The 27,875-nt window shown below is 37.9% G+C and overlaps 1 protein-coding gene across 1 annotated transcript; it reads left to right on the forward strand.

Moving 5' to 3' along the window:
• Positions 1–27,875, forward strand: TGFBR1 (transforming growth factor beta receptor 1). Its single transcript, XM_008637114.2, has 8 exons — positions 1–285; positions 696–938; positions 6,898–7,128; positions 14,309–14,476; positions 14,991–15,147; positions 21,214–21,338; positions 21,990–22,120; positions 23,504–27,875. The coding sequence occupies exons 1-8, from the start codon at positions 132–134 to the stop codon at positions 23,627–23,629; spliced, it is 1,335 nt and encodes a 444-aa protein (XP_008635336.1). The 5' UTR covers positions 1–131; the 3' UTR covers positions 23,630–27,875.

A 27,875-nucleotide genomic window follows, 5' to 3' on the forward strand; every position in this document is an offset into this window, starting at 1 on the left:
AATACTGACATTAATGTTTTTTTCTCAATATAGAATTGGAGTGTTACTGCCAGCTATGTACAAAAGACAACTTTACGTGTGTGACAGATGGAGTATGTTTTGCCTCAGTAACACGAACTGCAGACAAAATAATGCGCAATAGCATGTGTATAGCAGAAATTGATCTGATTCCTCGAGACAGGCCGTTTGTTTGTTCCCCCTCCACCAGAGATGGAGTCCATACTGTGTCTCATTGCTGTAACACACCTCTCTGCAATAAAGTAGAACTTCCAATTCCAACACCAGGTGAGGGGGGTTGGGATTTTTGCTTTTTTTGTTTGATTGATTGATTTTGTTGGTTTTTTGGTTTTTGGGTTTTTTTTATTTCAAACAAAATTCTGTAAGAGTGGAAGTTGTAGGTAAATTTGAAGGCCTAAAGTACACCTTAGATTCTGCAAAGACAATTTCATTATATTAGAACAAGAGTTGTAATCTTCTGGATAGGGATGTTAGGGACAGTTTTGAAGACTTAAATGAAAAGTGTAAGTAAGTACTTTTGTCCTTTGTAGTAGTTACGTTGATTCTTGAAAAAGTTACTGTGCAAAAGTTTTAACAAATACATTGAAACAATTTGAATATCGCTGTAGGATACTGGAAGTTTGATAGTGTAAAAGGAAATGAATGGGTTTACCATTTTCTTTTATTTTAACTCTCAGGCCCTACTCCAGGAAAACCAGCTTCTAACCTAGGACCTGTGGAACTGGCTGCTGTTATTGCTGGACCTGTCTGCTTTGTCTGCATTTCACTGATGTTGATTCTATATCTTTGTCATAATCGTACTGTAATTCATCATCGTGTGCCAAGTGAAGAAGACCCTTCATTGGATCGTCCCTTTATATCAGAAGGAACTACTTTAAAGGATTTAATTTATGATATGACAACTTCAGGCTCTGGGTCAGGTAATGTGATGCTTCTAGTAGTAATTACTCAGTGCTTAAGAGCCTTGTAAGATATTATTTTTTTTTAATATTGTCAAATCTACTTAAACTTATAATTAACTGGAGAAAATACTAGAAAAGCAACTTCCATGTACATTCAGCCAACATCAGTGAAGATTCAATGTATGGAAATAAGTGAAATAAAAGAAACACTGAATTGTTGCTGCCATTCCTTATCCTTCTCAGAGTAGCCTGATATATATAAATTATATAATGCAGGGAATATCACAGTCATCTATTGTAAATGTTTTGTGTCCTATAAGGCTGTCATTTACCTTTTTGTTCTGTGCAGCCTATCTAAACTACCATCTTCTGTGGTTTTTAGATAATTTTGTCAAGGGTATTTTTTAGCTTTAAATTGAAGCTTAATTTATAGATGTAGCTATTGGTGTATGAAAATATTCTGAGGTCTGAGTTAATATTTCAGCCAGTTCTTTCCTTACAGAAGATATTTTTCAGTTGCAAATAGCCATTTCTGTGTATAGAATGGACGCAGTATGCAGACCAGGTCTGATGAATGTCTATCTCTTGATTTCATGCTTTTTTGTTTTAATTCTGACTTGAAGAGGTGTTGCTTTGGAAAGATGAGGCATTGGTCTGTTCACTGCATACAGTCACTGCTATTGTAACTCTCACCATTAACTGCTTGTAGGATTATGGTGGTCTGTGTCATAAAAATGTAGTTTAATAGGTGTTAGGCGATGATGTGCTAGGTAAATCATTACATAAATTAATTGATCTCTGGTCCATGTTAAGGAGAGAGACATCAAATTTTTTACCAGCCTTCTACTATATAAAAAGTTTAAATAATTTAATACTGAAAATTATTCCTATACCTTGCAAACGTGTGTTGAAACATCCATGCCCTTTCAGAACACTTTCTGCAAAGAAATACTGGTGTTAGATTGTCAACTGCTGAATCCTTTATTTTCCCAGAACTGGAAAAAATTAAAACAACAAAACCCAAGCATCTAGGTTGTGTTTCTTTCCCAAGGGCAGTAACTGGTAAAACTGTTTAGAGTCTATTGCTTTGTCAAATGAAATTAATGTAACTTGCCGAACATGATTAAAATCTAGATCAAAAATTCATATTTAGTCATATCCTCCCTAAAGAAGGTGAGCTTGCACTAGGGTGTGTAGGTTTCAGGTGAGAAAGCTTTTGTGTGTCCAAATAAGATTTGATCCTCATAAGGGTAAGTTGTTCTCCGGTTAGAACTGGAGTTTTAGTAATTTGTGTTTATCTCAATTTTCTCATTTACTAACAGGAGTAACTAAGTCAAATAATGAAAGTGATTAATAGAACTTCCAATATATTGGGCTAGAGCTTGATAAATGCACATTCTGGACTTAGGCCTCCAGTTATGTTTGTTTTTAGGAGGGGTATGCAGAAGTCAGAGATATAGATAATATGGAGGAGTCAGAGATTTAAGTATCTTGGAATGTGTAAAGATTTGCTATATATGATTGTTACACTATTAGAAGTGTAAAACTCTCTACTTAATGTCTGCAGATCTAGACTTTTCCTAAGGAAGGCTGAAAAAATTCTAATAAAAATTCAAACTTAGTTGTCAAATGGTCTTTTCATTCATTATCAGGAATATTCTTTCATTTTTCTTCTGGCCTTCTACATGTGGTGCTTCTGAACCTCTCTTTATGTCTGAAAACTCTGGAAGTACTCCTTCAAAATAAGCTCTTGAAAAGCAGAGAATCCAAGTTAGAAGAAACTTATGATTCTTCCCCTGGAGCAAATGGCTAGAAACTACTGACTCTTCCCTTGGCTATTTGCAAATTACTCTTTAAGTAAGAGGAGCATGCTAGGGAATTGCTAAACTTTCACAACTGAATTCAGAGCACTTAGGCTTGTCTACACTCCCAGAGCACCTGACCTACAGTACCTATGGTATTTGAACACTGGCGACTGGTGAGTGCATCCAAGGAACAAAACCAACAGATATGGTTGAATTTGGCTTATCCCTAAGGAAGCCTCTTCACTAATTTCCTTTTATGCTTGAAAGGCTGTAAAACAAGCCTGAATGTTTCCTTAAAAGGGATCTTTTAGCTTCAGCTGCAGTGAGTTCCATGTTGTTGAGCTGTTTGTAAGACAAGTATTAGCCTTATTTAGTGTTCTCTACTTCACTTGGATTATGAGAGTGAAATAGGAGATGCTTCAGGTACTTACTTTCTGTACTGTTGGCAGTGTATTTGCAATGACTTGTGTCACTTTGTCTCAAAATTAGTCAGTCAATGACTATACAAATTTACAGTGCCCTAGCACCTGAATTGATAATTTTTGTGTGTTCTGAAGTATGCCTGCAGCATTTGAATCTCATTGAAGTATGTATTTTATTCCAGACTTTGGGTATGGCACATTTAAAGTTGAGAAGACTGTACCTTTCTGGAATAAGCTGGGGGTACAGAAAAGGGTCTCCAAAGGGAGAAAAGTCAAGAGCTGTGAGTTAAAACAGTGCTTAACCCTGTCAGAAATGGAACTGTGTTAAAGGGATGGTGTTGGGACGAGAGGTTGCAAAAACACAATGGAAATGTACAGCACAGGCAAAATAATCCAGACCCAAGAGGCACAGCTAAGGAAGTGTTTAGTTTGGTGACCCAAAGGCCATGTTCTGCTCTTAAACTCATGCTGAGGGACCAGTAGAGCTCATAGTAAAATAGAAAGGATTCTACCAATTTTGTTAATTCAGTATTCTCTGGTGAGAACTGTATAAAACAGAGAAATAATCAAAACTCTAAAAATGAGCTTCCTATTCAGACCAAAAGGGAGTAGGATTCACTTACTGCAATGGTGAGTAGTAAGCTGCTATTAATTACTCGGTCTTGACTTACGTTAGTGTTGCTATGTTGTTCCATGACGAACAAGACCTGAAACAAGGAGATACTCCATGAAAGGAATTAATGAAACATCTAAAATAGATCCTTCTGGTGAAGCTACAGCTTCTAAGAGAAGGATTTCAAAGTCTCTTGGAGCTGAGAATGATTTTCAGATCATGATGCAAATCTCTAAATATCAACTACATATTGTATAGACAGATGGGGACGCCCATCTGTTACTGTCTTAACTCACAAATGACGAAGTCACTTAGTTACAAGGGTGTAGGAAGAATTGCCTACAATGGGGGAGAAGCTTTGGATTGTATTGGTAGGCGACTTCCAGCAGGAACTTAAGCTATTTAGAAATCCAAAGGGTCACAGAAATCAATGCAAAGTTGAATCAATTGAAGTGAATGTAAAGCTCCTTAAAAGCTATTTTGCAATTCATACAAGCTTGAAGGGAATGAGATTTTTCATTGCAATTCATGGAATTTTTTTTTTTTATTACTCATCAGAGGAAGTAGTCTGGGCAGAGACTTGTGAACAAGAACAAAATTTTAGCAGCTGCTTTTGTTGCTCTAGAACTTAATTCCTGAATTACCCGTTTTAGTTACAAACTCCTTATGCGTTGGAAAGTCACTAAACTAATCAGAGTATGCTTAAGATATGGAAGAAAAAATGAACTTTCTTCTTATGTTAGACTTTAAGAAGGCTTGAGGATACTTTATGGTATATGAAAACAATGATGAAGGTTTCAGGAATAAATCGGATGACCATGGCTAAATACAAGGTGTTAAACACTGAGCTGCTGCTGAATTTAATATGGGCTCAAATTTTCTTATTCTCCTGATCGGCAAAATGGCTGTCATCTTTCTTCATGCACAGTTAAAAGAAGGTGTAGCCAAGAACTTGGAGTACAGCTGTGCCCAATGTGTTTGTGAAAGGCTGAGGCTGTAGCTGTCTCCTGTGAGATGCTTTTCAGGCAGTTTGGTTTACAGTACAGCAGTTGCTCAAGTTCCCGGTGACACAGGGCTGTGTTTCTTCTATAGCAAAATGAGGAAATTGCTCAGTTGCAACAGAAAGTAATGAATTGCTGTGAATGCAAGATAAGTATGGATTCCAATCTTCTGGGTGCAGCAGTAGTAAGAGAAAGGTCGGTTTCAGACAAACAGAAGCAAGTTGAATCTTGTAAATATTGTAAATATAAATATTGGAGTAAGTGGATAGATCACAGTAGGGTTTTTATCCTACAGTGGCATCTTAATGTGATGAATGGGAGTTTGTAATATGAAATTGAAATGCTTTCTGTCTAGAAGGTTTAGAGCTTAGTATATGTGTAGCAGTTAGTTGATATCCTTGGACATATATTTTAAACAAGGAGAGAGATCTATAGAAAGTGCAGCAAGTTGAGAGCAGTGGATCTGAAAGTGAGAATGTACAAACAGTATTCTCATACAACTGTATGGCCTATCACCCATTTCAGGTACACAAAATACACAAAATGTATTTCGCATTTGCCTATAGATTTTACAGTAGTGCATAAATTCTAAGGAAGAAACTCTCTCACCAATGAAGTCAAATTTTACCTTTTCAGGGTTGAGTTTGGTCCTGTGGTTGTTCTAATCTGGCCTCTTCTGCATTTCAGAAGTCTGTCCATAAAGAATGCAGGTTAGGCTTCATGGCAGAGCCTCTATAGTTTGGGCATGCAGCACAATTCCCCTGAGGACTATTACAGCAGAAGTTTTAACTTTCTCAGGAGAAATTATTACAGCACCTGACAATGATTAAATTGCTGGTATGGTGTACATTTTTTTTTTCCTTCTTGTCTTCATGTAGGTATGTTGTCAGCATAGACCATGCAGAAAATTCCTGTAAGGCTAGCATTTTTGAGGAGCTCTTCTGAACACTGCAGTGTTTTAATTTCCTCTTCTCAGACTGAGACATGAGCATGGCAACGCTGCCAACCAGATCAGATGTCCTTCTAGTGCTGTTGTTAGCGAAGAATGTCCAGAGGTGGACAAGAATTAGTTATTTGAGCTATTAATGGGATTTATTTTCTATAATATAAGGAAATGCAGGTGTTCTATCAGCTACTGGAACAATGGTTATAGAGTAATAGATTGCTTTGTAAAATGTTTGGTTTAAGTGAAATAATCCTATACCAAAAGAGCTTATTGTAAGCAGATAACCTGGCTGATGGTCTCATCCTGCAGTGTAGTATCAGTGTGGAATCCAATGAGAAGCCCTGCAGTTACAACAGGAAAGATTGAAAATAAACAAAACCCCAGCCTGTTTGAGGGATGCCAGTGCTGCTTGTATAAAATTACTGAAGTGTATTAGGAGGTGCTCTGTGTTGAAAGCATGTAAGTGTTTTAAAGGTGTAAAACCTTCATGAATGTAAACATTTTTCTCAATTATAATTACAGTGAGGTGAACAAGAATGGCCTGTAAAATGGGAAGCTTGCATTACAAGGATGTTTTCCTATTTTACAGTGACTCGGGGTTACTAAGAAGCTATCAGCACACTTGGTATGAGTGTGGATTTTCAGCAGTCGGTGTTGCTGATAAGTGTGGTTTAACTTTAACGTAGAAATGGACTATCTAGTGATTAATCTAGTAAATTAATCAGTAGCAAAAGTGCTCTTAAACTGCTTTGCTAAGGGCAGATCTTTTTTTCCAAAAATAAAGAAAAAAACCCAACAACCAAACCCCAAACAAACAAGCAACCAAAAACCCCCCTAAACCTGGTCCTGACTGCCTCATCATTGCTTCTTTTTTTCATTTAAATAGGATTTTATGGATCAGCAAGTGAACATTGTTAACTGAAAGGAAGTGTGTGTTGTGCTTTTAACTACTGTAGAGGTAGTTTGTGGCATATCCTTGAGTACTTGTTATGCTGGCTCTTTAAGGGTGAAGGCAGAATCTTGCCTATGTGCTTGCCAGCAGTTCTCAACAAGAAGTTAAAATCTTAGAGAGTAGGCGCATTCTAAGACGAATACCCAAACAGAAATAGAATCTCATATTCAGTATTTGGGGGGATAAGTGCTAATTCTCTAGAGTGATATTTAAGGTTAACGTAAAATCTTCTTTTTAGGTTTACCTTTACTTGTGCAAAGAACAATTGCAAGAACTATAGTACTTCAAGAAAGCATTGGTAAGGGTCGCTTTGGAGAAGTCTGGCGAGGGAAGTGGAGAGGAGAAGAAGTTGCTGTGAAGATCTTCTCTTCAAGAGAGGAACGCTCATGGTTTCGAGAAGCAGAAATTTATCAGACAGTTATGCTACGCCATGAAAACATTCTTGGATTTATAGCTGCAGACAACAAAGGTTGGTGACACTATGAAGTAATTTTGCTGATTCTGCACCTGGTCAGAAGAGACAGTACATGAAGGGGAAAAACAGTTGTGAGGACTTAAGAGTAGCAAAAAATTGTTTTAACTGGAGTGGTTCAGGGTTTGGCACACTTTTCATGGGTTTAATGAAGGAAAAAGTACATTGTCTTTTTTTTCCTGAAGAACATGCTTTGTTTAAATTTGTTTAAAATGCTTTGGTATCAAAATGGAGTTGCCTTATCCTGTGAGCCCACATATCTGCTGAATACTGGTACCTGTCATTACCTCATAGCCCAATAATATAGATGTGTGGGACTGAAAGAGATCATGTCTAATCCTCTTGTCCAGATACAAAGTAGGAGGTAGAAGATTTATTCTTAAGGCTGAGGTATGAAAAGTTATTCTTTTAGCAGTCCAGTTAGAAAATAAATTGGAAAAATGGAATTAATTATATGTTCCTAGTAGTAAAAAACTATACCTGCTTCCTGAAACTCTCCTGATAAGCCTTTAATTATCCACTAAGAGGAACCATTTTTTCAACTTGATTTGTTGTGATTTCAGTCAGATTAAAGTTTCTTGGATTTTCCTGCAGTTCAATTAAAGATGCGAGCATCTGACAAAACCAAAACAAGTTTTGGATTTCTTTCATTAAGGGGAGCTAAGATGTTAAGATGCTGGTTTTTTTGAGTTATTGTCGTCTGAAATTGCACGTTTTACCACAAATGGCCTTTGACATATTTGTGAAGAAAGCGTTTACAGAAAATTCTGTCACATTAGGGAGGAGTCAATGATTCACACACGCGCTGTATTTTTAAAGGGCTCTCAGTTTTGTGGGAAATTCCGGAATGGTTTTAGTGAGGTTCAAGTACATGTGTAAATAAAGTTCTTTTTAATTACCATTAGATTAATTTCAAGCTTCTGTATCTATATAAATCTGTAAAATTGGAACTGAATCCAAGAGATTGTGCAGAACACTTCTCCAGGAAAGGGTTGTCTACAGTTAACTTGCTCCTAACAGATGTTTGTGCAACTTGTTATTCTCCAAGACCTTGCAGATCAACACCATACCAGGCAGCTTTTTCCTGCAGCTTATTATGCTTACCATTAGAAACTGTCTTATTTCCATGCCTAAAACTGTATTTGATATTACTAGCACCTGCAAGAGCTTGAGTTTTCTTTGGCTGGCCTAAGGGAGTATCTGGAGCCTGGGTTTAAAATTAGATCAGCTGCATTAAAGCCATAAATGAAGAGCCATCTCTGCAGAAGCTTTAGCTTCTATTTCTTGCTTAAAAGCATAAAGGATATATTGCAATAGCTTAGTTGTAACTTTTAACAAAATTCATCTCTGGTTAAGTATACCAGTGTCTCATTTTGCCTGAAACCTCCTGGTAGTTTGTCCCAAAAATACACTTAACTACTGTGCAGAGGAGGTATGAGGAATTGGGTGGGTTTTTAAAATAATTTCTTAATTGCTGGTTTGTGTTGCAGGTGCTATAGCATTTGACTTGGTCATCTATAGTTTCCTTGTAACAAAATATAATGTGATATGAATTTTTTTCTGGTTTTTCTGTTAATATGCTTTACATACAAAGAAGAAATCCTTAACTGATAGGTCATGGCATTATTTGAGGTTTTAGGCTTTCAGGGCAAGGCTCTTCTACTTTATTGAGAACTAATTGGTGTCTGGTTTTTGAAAAATAGATAAAAATGTGTTTTGAAAATGCCACTATTCTTGACTATGTTCTCTAACATAGTATTGCTGTCTGAGCAGAAGTAGAAATCTGTACTGTTATTTTTAACCCATCAATACAGAATTGATTCATAGTATAACCCTCTGCATTCTCTCAGTGAGAAAATCTGTACACACCATTCGCTCTCTGGGCTAAGAATTCAGTCCTGAATATTGAAGGAGGTTAATACTTCAATTCTTATTTAGAATACTTCAGGCTACCTGTATCCCATTAAACAGGAGAACAAAAGGGACCATTAGGGGGGTAGTTCTCCCAGTTTAGCAGGTACGCTATCATGGTACTCTGAAAGGAGCAGTTGTTTCACCACAGGCTTTAGAGACCAATGGCTTAAGAACACCTATGAATAGTCTTTTATTGTAGATGCTGGTGCTAACTGATAAATGTTTGTGTGGTGCCAGGTGCAAGATTATGTATTCATTCACAGCAATAATATCTGTGGAGGATTTGTATCTATTTCTCCATAGGGCTGACTTTTGAATGCATTCAGGAGTTACTACAGCCTAGCTGGAATGCACAAAGTCATTAGACTGCAAGAATCTGTGTGTCTGAGGTATTGCAAAGATGACTGCAGAGATATAGGAGTACTAGTAATTTTAAAACTGGAAAAGGACTAGTACAAGAGCTGTAGAACCAAGGCGTGCTGCAGTTCTTGCTGCTGAATTAGGTCTTTGCTCTTACTGCAACTGCAGTTTTTCACAACTGCTGAGGAGCATCTGGCTGGCCATTTAGTGTAAAATTGGCGGAAGGGGTTCCTTTGGGTAGGAGGGTGTGTGTTTAGATTAGGGTTTGTGACTGAACTGCTGTCTTCACTCCTTTTTCTGCTATGCTGTTTAGTTCATGTGCCTTAATGGCACGTTCTTCTTTTCTACTTCCCCAGAACTGTATCATGTTCAGAAAGCTATAGGAGCTGATCCAATCTATCTGCTTTCCACCTTGTAATCTACTGGGAAAGAGGTGCTGCAGTTATGGCACCTGGAGGGCTGAGAAGTGATGAACGATTTTAACTGCAGTTGTGATCTGGCTGACAAGCACTTTTGTGTTCTGGGTAGCTCTTTGCATAGTGACAAAGTATGTGCTAACTTCCAAATACTGCTAGGTCAGGGAAGTTTCTTTCAGGGCCATGTGTCTTGTTTTGAACCATCTAAACACACAGTTTGTTTTGTTCTTTCTAACCCAGATACTTGAAGGTAAAGTGTATCAGGGACTACTTATCTCTACTATTCTAGTAGCAAAAGAGTAGTGTCAGCAACCTTGGTTTACAGTACTAAAGGTTTCTCTGCATTAGCTGGCTATAATTATAACTGCCTGTAGGCAAATTCAATAAGGTGAAGTCTTGCACTGCACACTTCCAGATAACTTTATGCACTAAAATACCATGACTTCTCCATTCCTTCCCCTTAACTGAAAGGTGCGCTTCCCTAGATGATTGGTTCCGTCAGAATACCTTTCATGGTAAGTAGATCCCCAAGAGTGACGTTAAACAATATGCTGCAAAGAAATGAGCAGAATTCCTGCCTCTTAAGAAGTAATATTTCAGCCATTTATTCTTTTTGAAGCTCTGGCTTTAGCCTGAGAAGAAGGAATCTGCACAGCTCAAGTGCTTTTCATCATTTAATCAGATGATTGTGTCAATGTGATAGAGTCGAGCTGTTTTGCTAACGAGACACCAGTCATGCTCCAGTCACTGACAAAACTGCCATCTCCCTAAATATCTAAGAGATTTCTAGTTGTAGATCCCATCTGAATCTGATCTTTTCACTGCTTCTTCCTGCTGTTTTTTTATAATGTTATGTTATCTGCATGCCAAAAAAGGCTAAATCTGTTTTGAAACATTTACTACATGACACCACAGAAAACATTTTTGTTTTTCTAGTGCTGATGTGAAAAAAAACCCAACATTTTTCACAAGTAATTTCACTCAATTGAATTTTATTTGAAACTTGATTATATATTTGATATAGCAATTGTATATTCCTTTCCTCAAGAATCAGCTCTACCAAGACAGATCTTGCTTGAATGTCACTAATGTTTTTCCCAAACTGTGATCAGTCTCCTGACAACAAATCTGAAAGCTTCTTTACTCAGAATTTCAATTTTTTTTTTTAAGTCAAAAAAGGAAAACCTTTTACTTCTGAGTGATTTTGACAGTATAAAATACTTTCAGGCCTCTTGAAATAGGTGAAATAAACATAATTAATCTCTTAAATATATTTCCAATAACACATGTAAATTTTTTGTAATTTTTTTTAACATTCTGAAATTGTTTGAGGTTCTTGATCATTGTGTGTATGAAAACTAATTTAGATTACCTTATCATGGAAAGCTGGGCTGCTGTATGTAATTACTATTGAGTGTAATTACTTTTTCCTACAGGATAATGCAAATCCTGTGATTGAAAGCTTCATGGCAGATGCTGTTTACTGTGCAGCCAAAAATACTCAGGGTCAGGTTAATTATTACTTGGTAATAATTAACTACTGTCAACAGAATAAGAAGACTTAAGTTTATCGTAACATGTTCTGCTTAGAGTGCTAAACAAATGTATAGCTTGTCAAATACAGCAAGGCAAGGAAAACATAGGTCCATTCTGATAGCTGGACACTGGACCTATTGCTGCATTTCAGCTTGTCTGTAATTACTATTATTCATGTAGGTTTGGATGTAGTACTGTCCCTTCTTAAAATCTGGTGGAAGGGCCACAAATACAGCATATAGTACAAAAGAATCATTGTTCTTCTCAGAGTGGATGGTAAGCCCAGCTTATATTTCTTCTTTGGATGGAAGGTAAAGCTTGAATATTAAAACTTGCTGGTAATAAATAAGATAAAACTGAATAGAAGGGTCTGTAATCAGCAGCATATTCCCCTCTTGGGAGGGAACGTAGCATTAAGAGTGGAGGATCTTTATGCAAAGGCACCATAGTCTTGAATCAAACCTGTGAAAGCTTGAATCAAATCAATTCTTCAGAAGCTGACATCTTTTACAGAGCTGTTTAAACACAATAGGTCTGGTAGACTAATTAGTTTAATTTCCCTCCTTACAGCTAGGTGTCTAGTATAGACACCTGCTGAGGTATCTCACTCCTAAGAAACAGGAGAAGAAATCAAGTACAGGACCAAGCAATGAGTGTGTATGGTGTTAGTGCCCGGGAGAGGATTATTTCAAGCAATGTAGGGTCATAACTGATGAAGCAGTAGAATAAAAATGAGTGAAGAAAATATTCTAAAGTGATAAGATTAGTTTACTTAGAACTTTTGCAGCTCTTTGGAGCTCTTTGACTATGTGTATTTAAGAGTGTCTTTTCTGTGCCTGTGAACTCATACCTGTTTCTAATGGTTCTGCAAGACTGGTTTAGTGAAGCCAATACTGTTGGATTGACTCTTCAGAGACCATAATTCACTTTGGAAAAAGTCACATGTAATACTATGCTGAGTTCTGTGAGTTTGTGCTTGGATATTGCAAAGTAGCAAGAGATGCAGCAGTTCTAACTAGAAAACTGAAGATATTTTAGAAAAAAATGTTTAATTTCCTTATTCCTTTTTAAAAAAACAAAACTTAGGTGTCCCTTCTGTGGACATAAAAGACTCTCCCTGCAGCAGTAGTAGCTTTTTACAGGTCTTTTACAGGTTGGAGTATGTGACTGAGTTGTTTTTTTGGTTTTTTGCTTGTTTTTGTTTTGGTCTGGGTTTTTTGTTTTTGTTTGGTTTTATGGTGCATTTTTATGGCGCATTTTTTTGTTAGGTTGGTTTGTTTGGGGGATTGTTTGTTTTTGTTTGTTTTGGTTTTTTGTTGTTTTGGTTTTTTTCTTTGGTTGGTTTGGGACTTTTTTGCCTGTTTAATCAACTTAGTTGAGACTGTTCTGTAAATGTAGCAAGCCAGAGTTCTCTTTCCATTATGGAATTGTTTGAATGTAGATTAGTCTTCTTCCTACTCTGAAGTATTTGGAAGCTTTTTAATTTTGGGGTTTATTTTATTTTTAGATTATTTTTTAATGGCATCACTGACTTCCTTAGAAACATTCAAATAGAAGGGAGGCTTGCAAGTTTTCCCTCCCCCCCCACCAAAGTGTTTAGTTAAAGATAAGCACAAGTGTTTCTATAAAGGTAGTTTCTGTCAATCTGTAGAGCAGGTGTTTTGTGCTTCTGGCTCTTCTGGACAAGTCTGTTCTTTGGAAAGTAAAAAATTTTTAGTATGTTTATGATAGGAGTAAGTTCTGAACTTTCTTCCCTTTTTCATGTTCTTCATATTTAATTCTTGAGCAATCTTTAGAGACTATCACATAATGAGACATCTTTTTAACTTGTGCTGTGTTCTCACTTGTTCTGAGAGAGTAGGGGCTATATAATTCAGGGTAGGAGTCCAACTGATATCTTTTATGGGATAACTACTCTTCTAAAGAGATGAAAGAGTCTTCTTTAAAAGTAGCTGGCTATAAAAATACTTTCCAAGTCTGCCACAGGAGAATTGCTTTTATAACACAAAATTAGAAAACCTATTTGGTGGCAGGATTGTTCTTTCCTGGGTATATTTCTACTTCGAAGGTAAAAAATACTTTTGCTTCCCTCTTGATTTGAATTCCTTTGATAGTCTTCTTTGTGTGGCTTAAACTTAAAGGTATTTTGTGTCCACTGCTTTAACAATGTGAACAATTAAGCTCTTACATGTCATTTGTATGCCTTGGAATATCTACAGATGTATTGTGGCCTGTCTTGTTTGTCATAGCTCAGTCAAAAGTCATACAGCAAACTGATTTCCTCAGTGTTTTTTCCTTTCTTTACCCTTGTGCCTCCTGGAAACGTCAATTTTGGCCAGCAATTTAGAGGTCATAAGAGGTGGGATTTAACTTTGTGTCTGATTGCTGCTTGTAAGCTTCTACTCCAGGAGGAAAAATCCACTGTGGAAATTGTCTCCCAGGCTGAGTGCAGATAGGTTATGGGAAGACTGAAGGAGTCAGGAAGTAAAGCTTGAAACACTTTTTTTTTTTTTTTTTATGGTTAACCCGGACAGTATTGTGGTACAGTGCTAGTGACAGGATAAATTTTGTATCGTTCATTCAGCACTGTTCCCTGTGCCCCCTCTCCAGCAGAAAACTTAGGGAAAGGCAAGGCCTGGCTAATACCCTGAATACTGCACCCTGAATATTCACCTCAGAATTATAGTGACATCAGTTTTCTATGGTTTGTGTTTTAGTTTAAATAAAAGATTACTCACTAGGCTTTTCAGAAAGTCTCCCATGGTATTACCAGCCCTTGCAGAGGCATTTAAATGTTACAGGGATAGAAGTAAAGATGTAAGAGTCTAATTTACAGAGGTTACTTGCAGAACATAATTTGTACTTCATAAGCATTGTATAAAAGTGGAATATATTGTTTATTTATGCTTTGTGTGTGTATGTGTGGTATTCATGCCAGTTTTATTTTGCAGACAATGGTACATGGACTCAGCTGTGGTTAGTGTCAGACTATCATGAGCATGGATCACTCTTTGATTACCTGAACAGGTATACAGTAACGGTGGAAGGAATGATAAAATTAGCTTTGTCCACTGCCAGTGGTCTTGCTCATCTGCACATGGAAATTGTTGGCACACAAGGTAATCTTACAATTATTCCACTTGTCATGTGGTTGGATTTTTAGGTTTTTTTTAATGACACATAAGTAGCTTGTTCTACCACGTGATGATTTCTGAGTTAATAGAACCGCTTAATTTGACAGGCTTTTTGCCTTCCTTTCTCTGGTATTGTGATGTAACAATCCTTCCTACAAAACACCTGTTAAAAGGCACGAAGTAAGGGTGCAGGTAGCATCTTCTTAACTTTGAGTTGAGACAAGGTTTGAGTAGGATGTTTGCGCAATAAATACTGGCGGGAAGAGGGAAAGGAGCAATAGAGTGGTGTAATGTAGTAAACATGAAATGCACTTTCCTAAACAGCCAGACAATCTACAATGAATGATTTCAGAAGGTACCCTGCTGCATATAAATTGTCAGAACTGGAAGGAATTCTGTAACTTCAAACAAAATTTTGCACCAGGCTTAGAACAAAAGCAAGTTGGTTTGGAGGGGTTTTTTTTTTCAGATATGTTACTTTTATTTTTTTCCCTTACAGGCAAACCAGCAATTGCTCACAGAGATTTAAAATCAAAAAATATATTGGTGAAAAAGAATGGAACATGCTGCATTGCAGATCTGGGATTGGCAGTTAGGCATGATTCAGCTACAGACACAATTGACATTGCTCCAAACCACAGAGTGGGAACAAAAAGGTAAAATCATTTATGTGACGTGCCAGGCAACTTTTATAATAAAATGCTTTGGTTTTTCTGGTCCCATATAAATTTGTGTTGATAGAAATATAAGCAGCAGGAAAATGTAATGGCAGATAGAGTTCTTAGGCACTTCCTTGCCAGCTGGTATTTCAGTTAGATGGCAGGCGCTTAAAAAGCACGTTGAATGTTGGCATGTGTAAAATGTTGAAAACTTGCTAAGTATTGTAGGGCACAAGTATGTGTTAGAACAATTAAGAGACTTCATGCCTGATGATTATTTAGAGTCTTCAGTGCTCTTTCTTTCTTCTTCTTGCCATGTGTTGCGTGGAAATGTTACTTGCAGCCCAGTCAGGAAAGTAAGACAGGATATTGATAGTGACAGTAAAATGCTGTGTTTTTCAATGTGAAGCCTGTGTGGTAGAACACACAAGGTGCAGAGTTGTGGACGCGAGCTTTCTTGGAATCACATTTTTGAGAGAAATGCAAGAACTTAAAACAGTCATCTTCGTCATCTAATGCATAAAAAGAATCTTAAGTGGATGAGTCAATATAGTCTCTCTTAAAAGCTTTTTCTGAATTTGGAAATACAGGTTTTTCTTGCCCTCAGAAGAATTCAGAGCTGTTTAACTCAGCAAAAGTGCAATAAAACTTACTGTCAGTAATTTATCATTGGTGAGCCTTCAGGCAATAATAACTGGAAGTTATAAATAAATTTCCCTTAGTAATCCATGCAGCTATACAGCATACAAAGATAGTAGCACTAACAGTGAACCTCAGCAACCATTTTGGATGTGGGCAACTTTTCATTCTTCTGATGCCTGTAGGTTCAGTGCTGTGTCAAACTGGAGTTTGGACACTGCTCATGGAGAAGCATGTGAGAGCCAAGCCTATATGGCTTAGCAGTGTTGGAGAAAATTGTGTTGATGTTGTCCAGTCTCCAGTTTATATATCAAAAATTTTTTTAGATATTCCTTTAGTAAGCGATACTGTGGGGTGGGGGTAGATCGCGGTTTTACAGTGAATTAGGATTCCCCTTGAGCTGTGTCTTTTTGGAAAGAAAAAAACCCCTAAACATTATTTTAAGGCTCAGTTAACCAAAGCTTTTAGAACATGTACTGAAAATTTGTTTTACTGACACATATCGCTGAAGTTACTTTGTTCTAAAGCTGTGCTGTACTAGCCCTTTGCCAATTTTAAAAATACTACACAAATGGTCAGATAAGATTTATTTTCTGAACTACTCCTAGACTATAAGGTACTGGGTATTATTCCTTCTCAAAGTCTCCAGTAAACAGCAGGCTTTCTTGGGAATTTGTCGTTGCAAATTTAGCTGGGGGCAGGGCGCATGCCACGTGTGATTTTTGAATTTTACTACACCTACGTGCAAAGAAAAACAATGTACAAACCAGTTACTTTCTTTAGTCTAGTCATTGGAGAAAGCATCCTTTCAGCTGTGTTTGCAGATCCCACTTACCAGATCTTTTCTTGCACAGGCATTATTAAATTCCTTATTCATCTGCCTTATGCTTCTTCACAAGGGTAAAGCTGTAGCAACTCTTGCTTGCTGCAGTGGGCAGCAGGAGTGCTAAATCTGTTTCCCCTTTTAAAGACATTAGTCATTTCTACCCCTCTGAAAATTGCACATTCTTGTAAAAGGCTTAGACCCTTCTTCTCCCTCTTGTGCATTCTTAGGTAAGTAACTCTGCACCTCTGATTAATTTTTCATAGTACAGTTCAAGTCTTACCTCTTCAATGACAGTTTTAACTCCCATTGATTGCCACTGCAGGTACCTCTTCTGCACATGGAAAATCCGTGTACAAGTTCAGGGAGATTTGAAAAAGTCTATATTTTTCTAATGATGGTTGTAAAAATGTATGTCTAGGGAGCAAGCAAACTTACTCTTGTGTGAGTGATCAAGGTGTTGAGTCAAACTGATGATCCCTCTTTCTGACTGAATTTTCTGACTTTATTTCTTTTCTGTTCAGAGGCTTAGCTTTACCAGAGGGTGTGAACTGTGTGCTTTCACAGCTCAGCCTGCAACATAAAGCAGGGAACATGAGCTTTAAACTGAGAAGGAAATAGAATCCCTCTCTCACTCCCTGAGGCAAGTAAAAAAACCCTCATTCTCTTTCTATTTATTTTTAGAAGTGTGGCCCAGCTGTTACTTTTGATAGTTCAAATAGGTTGTGTTTTAAAAGAAGTTTGGCAGCAAATTCTTGCCATAGGTGCTTCTCTGAAGTTTACCTAAACAAAATATGGGGAAAACTCTACCTGGTAGAGTATAGGCTTGATGAAGGGAGATGCCACACAACATGTTGTGTATGGGTCTGTTTGATGACACCAAGCTCCGTATATGTTGTACAAGAAATTTAGACTACTAATACTGAACTTTTGGACTAAAAGAGATGGGAGAAAGAGGTCAGCAGGCACCCAAAGTTTGGCAAAACCATGCTCAACATACTTGGTACACTTCTTTGTAGACTTATCCTTTTGTTCTTGGATGATATTGAGCTGCAGACCTTGCTCAGAAGGTCAGAGTTTGTGTAATAGAGTTGCTCTCTCCAGAACCTAAGATACTGTTTCTACCAAGCAATGCATTTCCAACGCATAAGCTGACAAGGAGATGCCTGCTTCTCTCCCTTTTGTTTAACAGCCATGAAGTGGCTGATCTGCTGACCTCACTACACGACCTCCTTGCCTTTTGCCTCTCTTGTTCCAGCAATAATCTCTCAGGCCTTCTGAGCAGTCATTCTGTATCATGGAAGCCGAAGCCAATCTAAATGCATTGATGGAGGATCATGGTAAGAGGTCAATTTGCCAATGGAAGTCACACTGTGGGGGGGAATTTTTGCCACATTCAGGCCTCTTATGGTCTTTCCTGTTAAAAGTGAATCATTCTTTGGATGATTCACAGAAGCCAAGACAATCTCCTTTACTGCTTGTTTACATGTTTCTGGCTGACATCTTGCACCATGGTTGGTGTTTTTGGTTTGTTGTTTTTTGAGGTCCATCACTCTTTTCATCCCTGTGTCATCTTAAGATAGATCAACTATTCTCTCTGCTAGGCTCCAAGATAATCACTTACTGTGTCAAGCTCATGAAGTAGCATGAGTGTCCAGTAATGCAAAATCCTTGGAGAGCATTAAGACATTCACCACAATCTTGCATTCTTGATTAAAACATTTTTTATATGGATGGACCAGAATGATTTGAGCCTGGTCCATGTCAAAGATTGCAACAATACTTAATACTCCACTTCCATTCAATAAATACTGTCAAAGTAAAGCTTACACTCAACTTCAGACAGTTGTCCTCTGTTTGTGCTGTGTTTATTACGTGTGAGTAATTTGTATGCCTTAGGAGAACTCTCATCTCAGCAAACCTTGTTGAAGTTCTGGGTAGTTCAGAACAAATGCAGCTATTGGTTGCATTTTTTTACTTATCTTGATAGTACTTATCTTGCTTCCTTGTATCTATGTAATTTCTGTAAGACACAGTAGTACTGAGGGAGCTCTGAAAGGTGTGATAGTCCTGAAATTTCTTTTAAGTAGTGTGTCTTGTATTCTGCCTACCATCCCTGGTACTGGAAAAGAAAGTCCTACTGTGATATCGATTAAATGAAATCGTGCCTAGGCTTCTGTGGCTGTTCCAGAGGTAGAGCTATTGCCTGGCACTGTATTCATCTCCAGCAATCTGCACGTTGCTTTTTTACCAGTCAACATTGCCACTGTTGGCCTGCTTCATTGATATGTCAGCTTGAGACTGCTGGGGCAGTGATGCGGAGAAACACACTGAACTCTGCTAAACATCATATACTGGATTTAGCTGCCAGAACCCTACCAGAATGAGAGAGCAGTGCTACAACTGATGTTGACTTGATGCAGCAAATACCATTCATTCTTTCCAACAGCCAGTGGGGGTGCTGCTGTCAATAGCTCTTGCAGTAAGGTCCACACTTCTATTTTGCTTGATGTTCCCACATCAGACTTATTAACTAAACAAGGTAACAACCACTTGGATGCCATGATCAGTTTTCAGGCCTTATTTCTTAGCGGAAAGTTTGTTACAGATTTTTCTTCTTGCAGGAAATGTGGGTTAACTAAATCGGTGAGCACAGTTGTTAATTTGCAATCCAAATAGGATTTACTACTAAAAATAATGACTGGCATGGTTTAGGGTGAGACTTGCAGACTGTGTGATGAAGAATCAGGTACCACAATGGTAGTGAGACTTTGTTCTCAAGAAATTTTTAACATTGCTGGTTTCTTAACCAGCACTTCACATCTATTCCTGCTCTAGTCGAGTTAGGGATGTTTTAAGTGGCTGCTATAATTTGTCAGATTACAGGAGCTGGGGCTTCCTCTTGTCTGACCTCTGGAGCCCAGCTGGTATGTCCCAAAGGGCTCGGGTTTTGCTCTTCTGAAGCCCATGGATGTGGCTGCTGCTTTCTTCCTTGAGATCCAACCAGTCATACACAGACACACACTGTACTGACGGCTGATTATATAGATTGCTATGCACCGTGTGCTGTCTTCAACACCCGCATAAAACACTGTCAGAACTTGCATAAAACATAAGTATAGACAGCCAAGTCTCCTTCCTTCTCTTCAGCTATCAGGCTTGAACTTCATTAGTGAAAGTATGTACTCCCTTCTGCAGCCTCACAACTCCATGCATGTTTATAAGCCCCTCAACCATCCATCCAAGGCTTGCTGTGTCTAATGCTCTGTCCTGTGTTCCATGAATCTCATACTCCCCAGCTGTTTGCACAGCAGCAAACAGCAGATGTACGCATGCCTCTGTGCATGGTTCCCTCAAATACCAGCATGGGCTCTTGCCCTGGCAAGTATCCCTGCCTGGGCTGCCTGGGTGCTGGCTAGACCAGCTTGAAGGTTGCTAGTGAATTACAGCCCCGCACACCAGCTGTGCAGGGTTGGGGAAATGCAAACCTTCTGGCCCAGCCCAGCAACTGGCACCCAGCCACACAGACCTTACAGCCTGTGACTCCCACTCCAGTTGCTGGTGCTGAGAGACCCTTATTCTGTTTTTCTCATCCCCTTTCTCCCCTGTAGCTGGTAAGCTGTGTACCATGTAGGTACACACATGTATATGTAAGCTGTGACCATGAAGCCTGTGATACATGGTCTTATTTCAGTAGCTGAAGTAGACCTACTCATTTGCTCTAGTTGCTGGCACCTTCACCTTCTGTCAGACTACAGTTGCTGGCCCAGAATTCATGCACACTGGTCCCCCCACAGTAGCTCCAGATATGTGCTCTTTTCACCTACAGATGTGCTCCTAGGATCTGTAGTTGCCCTTCCAGCTAATGATGTTGAGCCCCTCCTTCTCTCTAGTTTCAGCTTCATCCCTTTGCTGCTCCAGTTGCTAGACCTGAATGGACCCATGCCTGCCTCCAGTTGCAGACATACAGTTCCTAGAGAATGCGTGCGCGTGGGCTTGAGAGTGAGATGCACAGAGTAGTTAGAATTTAATAAAATAGGATACATTGGTGAGCATGTGCAGACTGACAACCTCTTATGCAACTGGCCCTTTTGCTACCCTTTTCTGTTGCTGCACGTCTGTTCCCTTTCTCCTAAATGTTCCTTGATAAGCATTGCATAGCTGCACAGGCCTTCCTTGAATATCCTCAATCTTTGTGTTCCTCTTGTTTCCCACTTACTAGAAGTCACAACATCCAGACTGCACCTCTACAAAGCTATGCCTGGAGTTTCTTAATAGCCTATCAGTTAGGAACTGGAGACTTTCGGTCTTTGTCGCTGTCTCAGTTGTCCCTTGTCTATCAGGTTTATGGCTCTACTTGTTTATTGTTTCACATTTTACTTATTCCCCCTACTTCTTTGCTTGTTCCTCTCAGTTTACTTATCCCTTTACATTGAATGGTCTCTGATTGGATAACCTTAATGAAGCAGTTTTTCCTTTATCTCCTTTTCCACAAAAACACATTATTTTGGATTTGAGCTGATCACTAGTGCTGAACTTTTTCTACTCTTAAGTGTTTATGAAATTAAATCTGGTTTTTTTCTTTTTTTAATTGCAAACAGGTACATGGCTCCTGAAGTTCTAGATGATTCGATAAATATGAAACATTTCGAGTCATTCAAACGAGCAGACATCTATGCAATGGGATTAGTGTTTTGGGAAATAGCTCGGCGGTGTTCAATTGGCGGTACGTGGCAACTTTACAAAATGGGTCATATTAAGGAATTAGAAGTAACTTAAACTTTTTCAGGTTCTGAAAACAGTTTGCTCAAAAAACAGTGCAAAGTAATAGCCAGTATATCTCGGACTTTCTAATTGTTAATCCTGTAAATGATAACTGGTCTATTCAACCTCTTTCTAGACTGACGAACCATACTTGTTGAAGAAAATAGGAAATATTCTTTTCTGTGTTAATTTTTTCTCTAAACATTTACATAGAGGGGAAAAAGGGGTAAAGTTTAATAGTCTTGTGAGCAAGGGGCAAATGCCACTAGACCTAGCTATAATGTGTTCAGATAACATCTGTACCTTATTTCAAATGAAGCATACTGTTATAAACCATGTGCTCTGAAGAAGCGTGCTTTTAGTATAGCATATGAAAGACTTGATGTAGCTTATCTCTCTTCCAATTTTTATAAATTTTGGATCCTTAAAGGGTAATGTAAACACTCCTAAGGTATGGTTAAGGATTTTTGTTTATTTATTTCTCAGTCGTTGTGATGTAATTTTTAAAAATGAAAACCAAAACCTGGTAGAGTACTGATAATGAACACAGTAAAAAATGAAGAATATGTCATCTGGTGTTAGCTAAAATTAAGCTATTTTCAACCTATTACAGGAATCCATGAAGATTACCAGTTGCCGTACTATGACCTCGTTCCTTCAGACCCTTCTGTTGAAGAAATGAGGAAAGTTGTCTGCGAACAGAAGTTAAGGCCCAATATTCCAAACAGATGGCAGAGCTGTGAGGTATTAACTAACCTTGCTAAAGCTGCTTTAATGGACACTAGAGCTTTTAGTGATGTCAGTGGCTTAAAATGCTTATTGTTGAAGGGAGAAGAGCTGCTTCTAGGAGAACTTAATTAATTTCATTCTAATCATTATGGCTTTATTAAAAGCATTGTTCCTTGGTTATACATTAGTATATTATGTATATTAAATGTAATTTCATAGAAGTCAATAGCTAACTCTGCATGGAGGATTCTAGGATCCTTTCCTGTGAAGCATAGGTGATGCTAATATAAATTAGATCTAGTCTGAACTACATTATGCAGGAAGCATCATTGCAAATAAATTATACGGTGTCTGTCTGGCATTGAGTCAGTGTCCTTCATAGTAGGCTGCACGATGCTGTGTTTTGGTTTTGTGACCAAAATAGTCTGATAGCACACTGATGGTTTAGCTGTTGCTGAACGGTGCTTGCACAGCTTCAAGCATTCTCTGTTTCTCACCTAGGCTGGCAGTGGACAAGAGCATGAGGGAGCAGAGGCGGGACAGCTGACCCGAACTGGTCAGAGAGAATATTGTATAGCATTGCTCTGGAAGCCCAGCGAGGGCTACCTGCAGTGCGTTCTGACTCACAGCTTGGGGGAACAGCTGCAGTGGGCTACAGGAGCAGGGAGGCACTGATAGGAATGAGGTGCTTTGGACAGAGGAGGGAACCTGGGCTGTGGCATGTGTGGAATGAATGCACAGCTGAGATAAGAGTTGGGCAAGGGTGCACAGGAAGGAGAGAAAGGTGATGAATGCACCAACAAACTGTGAGACGGGAAGTTATTGGGATTTAAATGACTAATGTAATACAGCTTTCATGGTATTTTAGAATGTAGAGCTGTTACTTTATTTCATCTGCCATATTTGTTATTTGCTTTGTTACAAATAACACATAGAAGCATTCAGATTTCAAAGAATGGATGCTTGAAGGATAAAAAGACTCCATAACTTTTTAGAATCCTTACAGAGTTTCAATTTGAGGAAGACAGCTCATAAACTTAATTGCTGTGCATTGAAATAACTCCTTAGCTGCAGGTACAATAAAAAATAGTGTATTTTTGTCTGATGTGAAAATTCAGAAAACAGGTACAGACAAGCTACTAATATTTCATTAAAATATTTTTTTTCATGGGCCAAAAGTCTAGTGAAAAATATCAGGTTTGCTCTACAGTGTTTAGAGAGTTTTACTTTTCTGTAAATAAAGTAAGAATTTTTTTTTTTTTAAACAGCATACTGTCCCATGCAGCTGTAGTACTAGTAGTGGACTTCAGAAATGCCTGAAGAGGCTAAGACAGAGCAGCAGTTACATGGGCTACACTGGAACAGCAGTGCATATAATGACTTGTGTTTCCTTCCCAGGCATTACGAGTGATGGCAAAAATTATGCGGGAATGCTGGTACGCCAACGGAGCCGCTCGGCTGACAGCTTTGCGCATTAAGAAAACATTATCACAACTTAGTCAACAGGAGGGGATAAAGATGTAATCCTGGATTTGCTACCGAAGAACACTGTAAAAATCCCTATCTGCACCAGAGTGACGTTTTAAGAAGGTTAATTGTTCTACCTCACTGGGGGAACAGAAGGATATTGCTGCCTTTTAGTACTTCATAGGAACGTCGCTTATTAGGATTTTTGTGGATGTGCTAAACAGTTGTGTTGGGTCTTTCTGTGCACTATGAACCTCTTTTCCAGGTTACTTACAAAACATCATGTACTCTAGTTTCATTAATCTATAATTTTTTATTTGGGAAGTTGATAGCTGGTCTTTGCTAGTGAACTGTGCTAAAAGTAGGAGGTCACTTCTAAAATGAAACTGGTTCAGTATATTGTTCTACAGTGCATTGATGGCTCTTAAAGCAACTTTATTCCTGCCCGGTACATTGACTATTCTGAACCACTGTCTCGATTCCTTGATTCAGATTGTGAATGTACTATTGGAGTATATACCTTGCTAGCTATTAAGGTAGTGTATCTTTTGGACTCTTACCTTGACTTACAAATTGACCTCATTCAGTTGTGGGAACATAACTTATGCAACTATACTTTATACATAATTCCTGGGCTTTTTCCACTTTTTCAGAACATTACATTGCCTTCAAAATAGATTGTATTACACCAGTAAGTGCCACTTTTGAGTCTTTTAATGCAAATTAGTAGGGACGTACAAAGCCTATGGTACTTTTGGTTTCAAGTTGAAAATTGTTCCTTTGCCTAGCTAAGATCTAACTCTCACTCATTGCAACAGTGAGTACATAATTCATGGAATATCTTAATTTTACCAAAATCTGACTATTGAAACCACTGTAGGAGTTTTAAATAGTGTAAGCTAGTAAATTCACTGTCATATTTTGTAATTGCCAAGTTATGAGTCATAATTACATAGAAAATTTTTTTATCAAGTGGTACTTCTAAAATGCTTGAAGTACCTATCTACTTCAGAAAAGTAGAAAGAGTAAAATGTTAAGGGAGATTTTGCTTCATTAAATAAGTATGAAAAGCACATTTTCTGTGCAGTTCTCCTGGGTCTTAAGGCTCAAAGAACAATATTTGCAATTACACAAGGATTAAGCGCACCCATAATTATAGAAAGGTTATTTGGGCTTTTGTACTAGAAAAGTCAAAGCTGCTTATAAATTTTATGTGCATGTATGTTGTGTGTGCCTCATACACAAAGTGGTGAGCTAGAGAAGGTGGTGAGCTGCAGGTCTTTGGATACAAATGCCAGGGGATTCTAGCAATCCTCTTCATAGTTAGAAGAACAAAGCTTATGGTGGCTTGTGTTGTCATAAGAACGCAGAAGAATATGCATGGCTTTAGTCAAGATTTCCCTGAGTTTTTAAGGGTATCATAAGATTTTCACAAACTTGTTTGGAAATCGAATTACTTCCTGCCCAAATGTACAACAAAGACCTGCTGTTACCAGGATATTTTTTAATTGCAATTTTAGGGAGAGTCTGGTTGATCTTTGGTTTCTTTAACGTCCAAAACAGTAGTATTTCAGTTTGTAAATATGCCTGGTAATTAATATGCCTAACCTGCCACTCTCCAGAACACATCAATACCCATCCCATTACGCAACACACATGCCAACCTTTAGCTTAGCTTCCTTTTCATCCCTCAGCATAGAACCCACTGAGAGTTTCTCACCAAGATAGTGGCAGTGGCAGGGTGGTTGCTGGCAGCAGCACAATCGAGGTTCTGTTCCGTGGCCTGTGATGTGTGGCAGCTAAAGCAGGAGGAGGAATGGGGCCCAGGAAGAGGAGGCTACATAGGTGATGCAAGCCTTACCCAAGAAAAGCCTTAACACTTAATTTTTGTTCCACATTCTTACTGCTTGCTTGGAGATAGGTTTAAATGATGTCAGAATTACAGATCCTTGGAGGTTGAACTGCAAATAATGAAATGCTTTTTTCAACCACAAAATGGATGAGTTTATTCATACTGGAAGACAGTATCCAGGAGAAAAGGGAAAAATAAGAGAAGCTCTTAGAAACCGCTTAGGCTTAAACATAGGTACAGCTGTCATGCTTATGTTTGTTTAGCATTATCTGACAAGTCAGGCTTATGTGCTTCAGGCCTCTGTCAATGAAAGCTGGACTAAAAAATACTTCATGTAGGTATTTGAAGTAAGCTATGCCTTTATGCACTTGGACAGTTGTGCACCACAGAGTTTTTCAATTATGACTGTTCAAAAAAAATGTTTGAATATAATGTAACTCCCAAGCCTACCTACTTGGCAGCCTCTCTAGCAAGTTCTGTGTATCTGTAGAGATACTTGAAGAAAATGGGTCATCATGAAAATAGGTCAGGATTTCCAAGCTAATTTCAAAGGCTTCCAAGTTAGCAATTTAATTTTTTATTTTGTAACTTTGTTACATTTCAAATTTTCATAGGTGTCCTGGGGTCCTATCATAGATACAAATGGTACAGCTCCTACTTCAGAACTATCAGGCTACTGGAGCGCCTCAGCTGTCCATAGTAATTTTGATGGTAACAGGAGAGCTTGCAGTATAATTCATCAAATAATTTTTAGTGGCTTTTTTAGCACCCACAAAACCTTATCAGCATAACATTTAATTTCCTAAAATATAAGGAACAGTTCTGTTGCATTTTAAAGAGGATGTACGGCAGATGAACAGCATCATGGCACACAGATGATTCTGTCAACAATATAAATGTGTTATATTGTCTCAACCACCTGCAAATCTTCATTCTCCTGAATTGCTAGCAACTGTTCTTATTTTGTTCAAAACTTAGCTCTGTAATAGAAGCTTGCAAAAGCAGAACACAGAAGGATGCTTGATACAGTGTATGACATAAGGAATAGTGTTTTAGAACAACCTTATCATTCTTATTGGGCTGCAGAACAGGAAAATTCTGAATAGAGCTATATGTATCCTCAGTTCTGACACCACAACTTCAAGCTTTGTTCTTCTTTTCCATTATATGAACTGAACACCTTTTACAAAGGCTGTGTCTGTATATATTATGTAACTTTAAATGTTACCTGTGTAAGATCATATCTTATATATATGGACACAGGTACACATAAGTATTTTTTAAATTAAGATTGTAATATCACCAGATCTGCTCTTGGAAATCCAGGGGGACCAAAATATTTTAGCATTCAAAATATTAATTTTGTATCATTTCAAGTATATACCAAAACAGTTTCTGATTAATACTGATGCAAATGTTTATTGTAAATATTACATACATTATACATTCACTTAATTTTTGTGGATTTAATCAACTTTACATTTTAGTAGCATTGAAGCCTCAGTTTGGTTTACAGACTTGTGACCAGATGGATATGGACATGGAGAACAAGGAGCACTGGAAATGGTCTGATGCTGAAAAGCCTGAAATGTCATTTTTGAAATGCTGGAATTCTTCAGGGACCTTCCAACCTTAAAAGCTGGAATTCTGGGATGTTTCTCAAGCAGACTTTCCAAGTATGACACACTGTCACCCTCCAATGGTTCTGCTTGTAGTCCTAAGAAAGACTTTGTATATAGGTAAAGACGTTGGGATTGACTATATGGGGACATGAAGGTGTCAAATGAAGTAAGAGGCTATTTTATTTTTTCAGTAATGGCTCTGAGTGTGACTGCCATGAAATTCACCTTTTAGTTAGTTCCTTGTTTATATTGTGCCATTGAAATGATTGCAAGGTGTTAATCATTTTGTTTAAAAAACAAACAAACAAAAAAACCCCTTCACCATATCGGTTGCTTTAAACTCAAATTACCTCTTAAAAGACCAAGGTACATTTACCTCATGTGTATATAATGTTTAATATTTTTCAGAATGTTCTCCAGGTTTGTAGTTTCGTGTTTCTAGAAATATGGGTATTACTAAATTTACAACTTCAGTGGTACTAAGTGTAATATCTGGTGCCCCAAAACACTTTAATTTTCAGTATTTTATTGTATTAGCAAGTTTGCTGCTTTGTCACTGTAGCACCTGCCCTTACATAGCTGTGTGGATACTGCCTTGTAAATTTTACTTTTTGGATGATTTGAAGATCCTGTACAGATGAGTGTCACTTTTTTAAACCTTACCAAAATGTGCATTTCCCTTACATTTCTGAAAATATGTATTGTATTTGTAGAGTATACATTTCAATGGATTGTAAATAGGACAGTAGAAGAGTGGATGCTTATGTTAAGTGCTAACACTACAGTAGAGAGATTAAAGCAGTGAAAATAAATAACTTTTTTCAAAATG

Source organism: Corvus brachyrhynchos, unplaced genomic scaffold (assembly GCF_000691975.1).
Source record: "Corvus brachyrhynchos isolate BGI_N302 unplaced genomic scaffold, ASM69197v1 scaffold146, whole genome shotgun sequence".
Taxonomy (NCBI): domain Eukaryota; kingdom Metazoa; phylum Chordata; class Aves; order Passeriformes; family Corvidae; genus Corvus; species Corvus brachyrhynchos.